Source organism: Archocentrus centrarchus, chromosome 21, assembly GCF_007364275.1.
Source record: "Archocentrus centrarchus isolate MPI-CPG fArcCen1 chromosome 21, fArcCen1, whole genome shotgun sequence".
NCBI classification, from domain to species: domain Eukaryota; kingdom Metazoa; phylum Chordata; class Actinopteri; order Cichliformes; family Cichlidae; genus Archocentrus; species Archocentrus centrarchus.
In genome coordinates this window covers 10,647,950-10,660,230 of record NC_044366.1, presented here as the reverse complement: position 1 = coordinate 10,660,230, position 12,281 = coordinate 10,647,950, and the positions used below count along the sequence as shown (strand labels likewise).

Genomic DNA, 12,281 nt, shown 5'->3' with positions numbered 1-12,281 from the left:
GATGCAATGAGATCAATTCAAGAACTGCTATGGTTTAATCTTGTGAAGTAAAATGACTTTAATCAAGATTCTTCTTAAATTTCAGCAGTTTGAAGTACAGCACAGCCCAGGGTATTAACATCACTGCCTGCAGAAGAACATGGCTGTAACAGCTGTAAGACCTGTCGGGGTTTTCTGTAGAATTTAAATAATAATAATAATGTAGATACCACTGTAATGCTAGTGATGACAGCAAATATAAACCAAAACATAATTCTCTTTTGATAATATAATAATCTGCATGTACATACAACTTTGAGTCTCACAGATGAAACACCTGCATCTTCTGGCATGAACATATGGACAGCTCAGTTTAGTTGTTATGGTTTAAGCTTTTCACCATGAACCATGTGTGCACATATTAATACTGCATATTTTTTTTTGTATCCTTTTTTGTGAAATCCTCTATCTTGTTAGCATTTAAAAAATAAGGCATGTAAGTGGTTTGGAGTTGACAGAACAGAATGAAAACACCAAGTGACTGTGGAGAACCCTTTCATAGTCTGCGACTCAGATATCAGGGATTAAGCAGAAACCAGAGATGGCAGATAACACCTGCCCGGCTACATGGTTCAGCCACTAAGATAGGGCATGGTTTTTAGTTCAAACCGAGCATCAGAATGGGAGAAGAAAAGTGATTTAAATGACTTTGAACATTGCATAGTTGTTGGTGCCAGACAGGCTGGTCTGAGTATTTCACAAACTGCTGATCTACTGGGATTTTCCCACAAAACCATCTCTAGGGTTCACAGAGAATGGTCTGAAAAAGAGTAAACATTCAGTGAGCAGTAGTTCCCTAGATGAAAATGCCTTGTTGATGCCAGAGGTCAGAGGGGAATGCTTCGAGTTGGAGGCAATAGTAACTCAAATAACCAATCTTTGCAACCAAGCTATGCAGAAGCACATCTCTGAATGCACAGCATGTCAGTCCTTGAAGTGGATGGGCTACAGCAGCAAAAGACCACACTAGGTGCCACTCCTGTCAGCTAAGAACAGGAAACTGAGGCTATATTTGCATGGACTCATCAAAATTAGCAATAGAACATTGGAAAAACAGTGCCTGGTCTGATGAGTTTAAAATTCTACTGTGTTATATGTATGGTAGGGTCAGAATTTGGTGTAAACAACATCCTTGTACCACTGGTTCAGGCTGTTGGTGGTGGCGTAATAGTGTGGGGGATATTTTGCCAGACGAATAAGTAAACTCTAGAGTGTATGGATTCAAAGGTTTGGAGGAAGGCAAGGAAACACTTGTGAATTGTTTCAGAAGATAGTGGAAAAAATACCTCAGTCTGTGAAAGGATGCAGAATCCTAAGGTTTTAAACCAGAACACAAATAAATGTTCTTAAATTAATTCATGGAGGAATGCATTCAGGATGGCTGATTAGCCTTTTCTTATCATATTCATAATTTCTTATTATATTCAAAGTAGCTTTTTTGACAAATTTTGCAGCAATTCATTTCAAATCTTCTCATCTCTGTTGCTACTGCAACAACGGGAGACAGCAGGGGAATTGTAGGACAAAGTCAACATAATCTCCCTCCTGTTTGGTGAGACTGGGAAATAAAAACATTTGACATTTTTTCCTCACAGCAGACTTAATATAAGTGTTGCCTTCCCTGCTGAGATAAATACAAATGTGTGATTGGAGCCCATTGTGTGCAGCTCTGAACTAATTTGTTTGCCCACAGCAGGGTAAGTTGGTAATAATTGATTGAAAACTGTAAGCTAATTGTGTTTTAGTCTCTTTTGCAGTATAACTATACAGGTGGCATTATCTTAAAGCATTCATTTTTGTTAAGTGCATCTTGAAGCTTCTCTTACAGTACTTGTTTTGTTGCTTGAATATACCCAATCTTTGCAACTGTAACACCAATTACCAGTTTAGAAGCACACACTAGAAAAATAACGTGTGATTATATCATTTTTTACAATAATATGTAATAGTAGACCTTTTAAAACAGAGTTTACAAACTCCTTTGAGAAAAAAAAGGCAGAATTTCAAACAGAAAGCCAAACATCAGGACTAAACACGACCAAATCAGTGAACTTAAAGCTGAAGTAGAATTAAAACAATAAGGATGTGACGTGCCAAACAGAATACCATCAAAAAGACTCGAAGAAGTAGCAAAAAAAGACAACTTAAAGACAAAAATCAGACAAAATATGCCACAGTGATTAGACCAGAACATAATTCCAAATTTCTTAAAACAAGAACTGTATATTAGTTAACTGTTAATATGTGCTGATTTTAATGTAACCCAAATTATAAAACACAAAAATAAACTCTAAAGTGATGATCCTTACTGTGTATAATCTGCTAAGACTGGCTACAAGGAGGATAAATATGTGGAATCCTAATCCAGAACATTCACAATAAAACACAAAACTAGTCTCCGAATATTTATTTTTGACATTAACTGTGTTTCCTCTCTGTCTTTTATTGAAAACCTACCAAACAAGGTATATAAGTGGACTTGTTTGTGGGATGCCGTGCAGTTGTGTAAACTGTTGAATCCACCAGGTTTAGAGATGGCACAACCATATTGTTTTAAAGTTGTTTAGTAGAAATTGGGTCCCCATTTTACTCCATCAACTGTCAAGCACATATACTGTATATTCACTCACTAGCCACTTTGTTTAATACACTTCAGCTGCTTGTTAATGCAAATATCTAATCAGTCAATCATAAAGCTGCAATTTAATGCATTTAGGCATGTAGACATGGTCAAGACAACCTGCTGAAGTTCAAATCAAGCATCAGGGTGCTTCTGGGTGATAGGAAAGCAACAGTAACTCAAATAGCCAATCTTTACAACCACTGTATGCAGAAAAGCACACTCTAAACACACAACCCGTCAAGTACAGCAGCGGGTGCCACTCCTGTCTGCTAATTTTGGTGATCAAAGCTCACCAAAATTGGACAAAAGAATACTTGAACAATGTTGCCTGTGGTCTGAAGAGTCTCTATTTTTTGGAAGCAGATGTAACATTGTAACAGTACAAGTGGGGAGAGGTGCTAATACTTGCTAGGTTGGCAAGCAAGGTGTATCCTACACACACAGACACAGAGACACAGAGAGCTGCTAATTACTGGTACCATACAAGTAATAACAGAATTTAACTGACAAAAAAAAAAAAAGAAAATGGAGCCCAGGATTCATGTAGAGCCTGTTGGTACAAATCATACCAAGGCAAGCCATGTTTGTAAGATAATTACATTAAAAATGTTGGTTCTGGCACCAACACCAGCCTGTTGGTACAAATCATACCAAGGCAAGCCATGTTTGTAAAATAATTACATTAAAAATGTTGGTTCTGGCACCAACACCAGAGTTTGAGAGGTCAAGCACCTAATCTATAACTCCATCCATGCATCCATCCATCAATCCATCTGTCCGTCCATCCATCCATCCATCCATCCATCTTTTTAACCACTGGTGGAGCTGGGGAATATCCCATCTCATTGGGTAAGAGGCAGGGTACACCCTGGGCAGGTTCATCATAGGTATAACATTAAGTCTACCGTATTTTCCGGAGTATAAGTCGCACTTTTTTTCATAGTTTGGCTGGGGGTGCGACCTATATTCCGGAGCGACTTATATGTGAAATTTATAACACATGAACCAAAATACTCCAGCCACTTGACATCTCCGTGAACTGCAGCTTTAAGGCAGTCTTGCGTAACCTGTGGGCGCAGTGGATGATGGACGGAGAGCACAGCTTAACGGCAACTGGGAAAATGCGCCACCCAACTTTCCTGGAAGTCATTGGATGGATCAAGAAAACATGGGCTTCAGTGACAACCAAACCATCCTGTTGGGATTCAGAAAGGCTGGAATAATTGGAACTGCAGCTGACGACAAGTCTGAAGAAAGCGACACAGAAGAGGAAGCGGCGCTTCGTCTACGTACAAAGTGTGCGGAGTTGTTTAGAAGTGACACCGAGGATGAAGAATTCAATGGATTGATGGTTTGGTTAACTTGTTAGCATGTTCTTTATGCTATGGTTATCTGAATAACTGTTAATGTTACGTTAACATACCAGACAGGTACTCTGTTCGTTGTGCGTCATGTAGCTGAATTTGTTACGTTAGCATAATGTAGGCGTAACCGTGTTCGCCCTGTTCTTTAATCCATTATTATTTTAAATTGCCTTTCAAGATGGAATTTCTGCTCTGAGTCTCGGATTCTATCAAATAACCTCCCCCCCCCCAAAAAAGTGCAACTTATAGTCCAGTGCGACTTATATATGTTTTTTTTTTCTTTATTATGCATTTTTTGGCTGGTGCGACCTATACTCCGGAGCGACTTATAGTCCGAAAAATACGGTAAATATGATTTAACTGGAAATTCTATATAAAAATCTGTACATTTTTTTTCCTACTAGAACAAAAATGTGTTCTCCAGGCACATGTGTTTATTTCTGCTCTAAAGTTGATCATTTATTATTTTTATTTTTTTACATTTCTGCCTGGTATGCCCAGAGGCAACCGTGCATTCCAAATGAGTTTTAACTTAAATTCATGACACATTTGCTTTCGCTTATTGGTTTTCGAGGCAAAAATCATTAAATTCTACATCCAACAAATACTCATTGCCATTCTCTCCTGTTAGCTGGCAGCAGTACAGTGTTTGTCTTATTATGAATGTAGGCAACTTCACCTTCACATGAGCTTTGTGTTTTGACAGCATCTTGTGTGTTTTGATGCGCTCTTGAGTGTGATGTGAATTTGAATGTGATCTGTACAAAGACTCGCCTGTCAGGAAGAGAATGATGCAGACTGACAGAGAGATGATTTAAGTCTACCATTTCCTTTCAAGTCAGCTCTTGAATCACACACACACACACAGGGGGGACAGACATACACACACTCATTGAGTGAGTGAATACAGCAGTGATCATAGCATTGAATTGACACAGCCTACACCCCAAGAAGCCACAGAACTACCCTGCTGCCTTCCAAAAGCATTTCCCTCACCTTCAGAAACCAATGTACAAATATATAATTTCTCCATTTTTACATATTGCAATTGTATGAGCATACGATGCAGCATACGATGCATGATACCATCTCTACCACTAAGAATATTGCAGAATATTCACATTATTTTTTAGCGTCTGTTAAAGTGTCCTGACTCTAGAATTCAAACAACTGATGCTCGACACAGAACATTACATCACTGTGGGCTTGTTTAACATAACTGACTGCTACAAGCATAACTCAGATTGTCAATACTGACACACACCAACACATTCACAAGCAGCCACCTCTGGGTTGTTGTCATTTAAGCCTTTAATGTTAGACGTCTCCTGCTGTGTAGTAATTCAAAAGAGAAACACAGCCCATATCGACTGCTTTATGTGGACAGGGCCGTTCCCTATGCTCCATAGGATAGCCATAGGTCAGCAAATAGATTTGTCTGAGGTTTGGTGGCTCAGTGTGGGCGCATGAATACAAAGGGCTCAAAAAAGCTTGAAGTTGTTGGTATTTTTCCTCAGTGATATAGATCCATTGATTTGGACAAGATGACAGACAGAAAAAACGGGGCAGAAATCAGTGGAAAGTGTATAAAAGTTCTAATATCTGCTGCAAAATTTTCACTTTGTTAAAACTTTCTCATTGCCATGGACCTTTGTCTTAACCTGCCTTGAAGTTTCATTAATTTCATTAGTAACCTTAAGCAGTCTCATAATGAACCTTCACAGGCTGAATATGCAATGATAAGTATTTGCCCTCTTCCTGATTTCTTATTTTTTTGTATATATATATATATATATATATTACACCTACATGTTTCAGATCATCAAACAAATTTTAATATTAATAAAGATAAACTGAGTAAATAGAAAATGCAGTTTTTAAGTAAGGGTTTAATTTATTAAGTTATTCAAACTTACATGCCCCTTTGTGAAAAATATGCCCCCTATACCTAATAGCTGATAGCAGTCAAGCATTTGTGACAACTGGCAATGAGTCTTTCACCTCATTGTGGAGGAATTCTGGCCCACTCTTTGAAGAATTGTTTTGATTCACCCACATTGGAGGGTTTTCAAGCAAGACTGGTCTGTTTAATGTCATGCCAAAGCATCTCAATGGGATTTAAGTCTGGCCACCCCGAAACCTTTTTTTTTTTAGCTATTCAGAGATGGATTTGCTGGTGTGTGTTTTTTTGTTTGTTTGTTTGTTTTGGGGTTTTTGGAGGGGGTTTTTGTTCTGCTGCACAACCCAAGTGCGCTTGAGCTTCAGGGCCTGAAGCTGCCGGACATTCTCCTTCAGGATTTTCTGGTAAAGAGCAGAATTCATGGTTCCATCCATCCAAATGTCCAGGTCCTGAAGCAGCAAAGCAGCCCCAGATCATCACAATAGCACTACCATTTGACTGTTAGTATGATGTGAAATCTTTATGAAATGCTGTGTTAGTTTTATGCCAGATGTAATGGGATGCAAACCTTGCAAAAAGTTAAGCTTTTGTCTCATAAGTCCACAGAATATTTTTCCAAAAGTCTATGTGATCATCAAGATATGTTTTGACAAATGTGAGATGAGACTTCATGTTTTTTTTGTTCAGCAGTGGTTTTCTCCTTGGAAGTCCTTGGACATTTTTGCCAAGTAAGCAAGGCAAGTGAGGCATGCAACTGTCTAGCTGTTGTTCTGGGTTCTTTTGTGACCTCTTTGGTGATCTGTCGATGCGCTCTTGGAGTAATTATGGTAGGCCGGCCACCCGTGGGAAGGTTCACCACTGTTCCAAGTTTTCTCCGTTTGTGGATAATGGCCCTTACTTGCTGGAGTGCCAAAGCCTTAGAAATGGCTTTGCAACCCTTTCCAGACTGATAGAAATCAATGACTTTGTTTCTCATCTTTTCTTGAGTTTCTTTAGATCATGGCATAATGTGTTGCTTTTTAAGTCCTTTTATTCTCATTCAGTTTGTCAGACAGGTTCTATTTAAGTGATTTCTTGAATGAAAAGGTCTGAAAGTGCTTAAAATAAATTGGGAAGGGGGCAAATATTTTTTCACAGCATTGTAAACCATAGTCAGTTTATCATTACAGAACAGCTGGAGCATAGATGCATCAGTGTATTGTATTTTAGGGCATATCAGCACAACACACATGGGTTGATTGGTATCAGTGACCCTGGTGCCTCGCTTTCTTCTCTGTTATTTTAGGTTTATTTAGTTGAGCTGTAGTTGTATAGCACTTTCAGTTTATAAGACATTCTGTAAATCTGAGATCCAAGTACAGAGACACCCACACTCAAAAAGTGTCTGACAGCACCCTCTAGTTAGTCAAGGTCACAATTTTTTGACAGTGTCCTCTACATCATGTTGGATGTCTGCCACAGTGTCTTATCAAACCATTAATTTGATATATTAAAAGAGACACTGAAGCATTTTACAAATCTCTGACTGATTACAGCATGCATGAAAGACAGAATATGTAATGCAGAGATACTGCCAGGGCAAATTATGATAATTAAATAGCATTTTGTATTAACATTAATCAAGCTGACTTTGACCATAACCAGCCACCCTGAAATACACTCACTGACACGAGACACTAATAAATACACTCTCTGTGGTCCACACATACAGTTTGAACACACTATAGCAAACATTTTAATAAACAATTTTTGTGATCATTATCACTGATTTTAATTATGTTCAGATAGGCAACTTAAATCTACAAAATATACTGACACTAATATTTTAAAGACAATAGTAACTGTTACATTGTGCAGTGCAGAAGAATGAACTATTTACATATATAGTTCTAGTTCTCTATGTAAGGTTAAGGGTGTTGCATGCATTGTATAGAGAACAAAACAGGTTTAGACAAATTGCATTTTAATAAATAAACTTCACTGTAGTCTGAAGTCACAGACAGTGTTTTGAACCATAAACTGTCTGAGTCTTTCCTTCTCAATGCGCCTGAGATCTGCTCCCTGGTTCAACAGTTCACCATATCAGGGACCGTGGCTGCTGCTACTTCTGTAGATGTGATAAGTCTGTGCAGAAGGACCGTCTGGGTGTTTCTGCCCTGTTGCTTTCAGAGGACATTTTGAAATTGACATAAAGTGTGCTCACTGTGCATCAGTATGTTGGACTGTTGCACGTCTTGAAAACCATAGTGTTTATTACTAAGTAACAGTGCTTTTCTTAATATTACTTACTGCATAACCTTCAAATGTTGAAAGATTTATAACTGGATATGCTGTCCACACTAACATAAATGCAAACACTGGTCATGTCACTTGTTCATACTGGAATGCTACAATAGTAATTAAATCTACATTCTAGGTCCCTATTTTGCGTACGTATACACATACTTACTCATTCTGGGTTTCATTGATACTGAACACACATTTCTGACCACTCTCTTCACTCATAAAGTTTTTTTTTTCTTTGCACTGTTAACCAACTGAACACATATTTGATTATGGCTCATACAATCACCTTGCCCTGAGCTGTTTGCAAGGTGTCGTGGGCAGCCACTGATGCTAAGCAAGGTGAACAGAAATCTCTTCAGGGAGAAGATGAGGGCAAAATAGCTAGCCACATCATACCATAGGTTTTGTAATAAAACATTACAGCTCATGTGCACATGAAATCATGGGAAAAATTTATGCACTATGTGGAATGAAGAGAAAAAAAATGTCTGAACAAGGAAGGGTTCTCATTGTGTTGGTAGAAAAAGTGAAAACCCATCCACCGAATGCAACTTCATGAATAAATATTTTTTATTATAAAATTTCACTTTCACAGTTACTGTCTTTTAGGTTTTTTTGTTTGTTTTGAGTTCTGTGATTTAAGGTGCTTGACAAGAATGACAGCAATGGCAGTTTTATTCTGAGTATTTTTATACTTTATAATAATGGATTGGCAGACACAAGAGAGTCATTTTGGTTATTGCAGGATTGGTCATATGTGTTGCTCTGCTCCACTGTGATGTGCTGAGAAATGCTTGCAACATAGTTTATTCTGTACAAACTGTAGTGTTTGAATAACTGCTTGTAATTCTGATCCAACTGGCTCTGTTTTCACATTGTGTCATTTCTCCCTCCTGGTGAGTTCCACCTGCTTTGAAAGATGTGTTTGGGGATTTGACTTCCTCTGGTGAGCATACCTGTTCCCTGCAAGTAGGTTTATTTTATACACATTCATTATATAAAATATTCTTAATCATGGGTATGAAGTTAAAATATTACTTTTAGTAGATACTGGGAAAGTTTTTATTAAGTAGTCGCAAGAACTGTGCTAAAAATAATAATAATAGGTGAATGAAATAACAATTAAGGCCATTTAACAGAGCTGTTTTGGATAACAGGATGACATTAAATGGCGTCTGGACCTTTTTGTGATGACAGAGTGAATACCTGTGTACACACAGCTCCTCACTTGCGCTTGCATGAATCTTCCCCTGTGAATCTGAGTGCTCCGAGGTTAGTGGAGAGGTACGGTGAGGGCTGTGTCAGCAACCATCAAAGATTATAATGCACTTTTTTTATAAATCCAGTCATCCTTTATAGGTTGGACATCGCACCATCTGTCTGTGCTGTGCTGAAGTGATCTTCTGTAGTTCAGCTTCTGTACAGCCACATTTTTTTTAGATAAATTCTCAATTAAACAACACAATGGCATAGATTTTTTTTTTTTTATGTTTTATCCTAAATTTATAAATAGATAAGGAAGAAAAGACCAGGTCAACAACTGAAAACTATGGACTATAGGTTAAGAAACCTTTTTGTAAGCCCTCAGGCCCTTTAACTTTTGTTTCAAAGTATTGGTGATATACAATTATATGTTTATAATTGACAGCCTGTATCCACATTGTTGACTCAAAGATTGTGACTGGACTACAAAACCAACTGGTCTTATATACACCAAACTATGATGTGCTGTTGTTATGCATGAAGTCATTCACTTCATCTGTAAATGGACATGATGTTTTGGCTCAGCATCCTATTTTATGCGTACTTATATGTTGATTGGATTTAATCTCTGAGTGCACTGCAATCACTGGCACATAAATATGTATTGGTGTCGTCTGCATTGTGTTGATATATCCATCAAATTTTTGTTTTGTACACTTCCTTGACTCTCTGGTGTCATCAGATTGGGACGACCTGGGGTGGACTGCTATTGTCAGCATGAGAGTGGAGCAGCTGTTCTTCAGCTGCAGTTTCTCATCAATGAGGTAAGCGAGAATCCATCATAATACTTTTTACAATGCGGAAAGCTGGAATTGTAGTAGCATATGTTGTAACTAATTTAATGTTATTATAATAATGATTAAAAACATTTTGTAGTTCTTGGATAAAACTAAGTTTGAATTAATAGAATTGAAAACGAAATGATAATGGTGATGATAACCATTGCTGGGGGTCATTACCTAATATAAGTAATGTATTACTCATTACTTGTTACTTTTCTTAAAAGTAATGCAGTGAGTTTATAAGGAAACCCACTGGGTATTAAATCTTCTTAATCTATAATTTGTCATTAATGTTACAATATATATTCATATTATTTTAATATATTTTTCATATTTGTATTGTTCAACATATGTCATCTATAAATTTGTTATATTATTTATTTAATCACTGTTAAGAAAAAGTAATTATGATTTTCTTGACAGTTACTGTTTATTGACAGACAAAACTAGCAAAGCCGCAGGGGTAGCACAGGGGTTTGCCAGTAAACCTTAGACACTAACACAAATCCCTATCCTAATGAGGATGCATTTTAGTTTTCACATATCAATACAAAACCAACAACACAAAGCAGCTGAAAACCAGCCCAAAGACATTTCAAAGCGATCACCACAGCGGTTCTACTGTAGAAACATTCATGGAGGTGATGATGCTACAAGCCTGACTGCTCATCACTGCCTTTGTTACCGTTGAAATTCAGGGTTTGACTGCTGGGCTGGGGTCAGCATTCATTCAGCTTTAACATCATTATGGGTTCTTAGTAGGGTTTAATCCCGAGATCCGGGATTCCCGGGAAATGCGATCAGAACCATTTCCCGTTTCCCGGGAAACGTTAGACGGGAAACCGGGAAAAAAGTCGCGCGCGTCGATTTGACTTTCAGAAAGAAAAGAAAGCTTCAGAATGTTAAATTTAAGGAAATATTGAGAGAAGGGTTCGTTTAATGCGAAAAGCATTACTCTTCATTTCAGGCACGTTCAGCCTCCGTTTAAGGCTTCAGCTTCATCTCAAGCGTTTTAATGGAGGTATTACACAGTTGTGCTTTTTTCCTCTTTAATTTGTTGAAATCGTAGGCAATGTGTTTACCCTAAGGTATTTTGTATTATATAATTTTATATTATTATATATTGTTATATTGCATTATATAGCCTATAAAATATGCCTGCCCTAAACAATAAAGAAATATCTGTTTAACTTCGAGTGTTTCTTTTCCTCGTTTGCAGCCGCTTACTAACAATCATGAATTAGGATACGGGCCTAATGTGTGAAGAAATTATCATGAAATAGATTGCTTTAACATATTTCGCTTTTAAAATGGAGTTGAGTAAAATGTATATTTTTTAGGCTATAATGATTGGCCAGTTTTTCAATAGACGATTCACAGCGAACCTACTTTAACCCTCAGACACGGTGTTATAAATTTGCTGTTGCCAGAATGGCAATGACCAAGTCGTAGTGCATTACTCAAGGCCCTGTGTTATGTCATATTATAGTGTAGTACGGTAGTTAACTTTTCAATGACTATTACAGCGTTCCACTGGTGGAGATATAGCCCAACAGATGTCGCCACGACAGCGTGGCTGAGCCTTTATCAATGCTGTGGAGATGAACCGTATTGTTTTGCACCAGCAGTTGTAAAATATCTTGTTATAATTCCATGTACAATGGAGGAATATTCGAATTATATTTGTTAAGGGAGTGTTGAGGAACGATACAACACCGCATAGCTCGAGCACTCGAATGCTGAGATGTAGGTTTTATTGCGTTAATCAAGCCGACGTTGCCCCCTACTGGGCATAACAGGACATAGCTGGAAAGCTACCTCTACAATATCAGAATAGGTTAAGGCCGACACAGGCTACAGAAGGCCTAATTAAAATAAAAAAATAAATAAACTTTTTCCCGGGATTCCCGGGAAATGGCTCTTCATTTCCCGGGATTTGATCCATGTCATTTTCGGGAAAAATATTAAACCCTAGTTCTTAGCTAGCTTTGTGTTAGCATGCTATAATGTCTATATCTCCACTC

General features: G+C 37.7%; 1 protein-coding gene across 1 annotated transcript in view; it reads left to right on the top strand.

The window, feature by feature from the left end:
• The window catches only part of LOC115800641 (syntaxin-binding protein 5-like), an 84,896-nt gene that overhangs the window by 55,363 nt on the left and 17,252 nt on the right, over positions 1–12,281 (top strand). Inside the window, exon 3 of the mRNA XM_030758122.1 lies at positions 10,158–10,239. Coding sequence (XP_030613982.1) covers positions 10,158–10,239 — 82 coding nt within the window. The remainder of the gene's footprint in view (positions 1–10,157; positions 10,240–12,281) is intronic.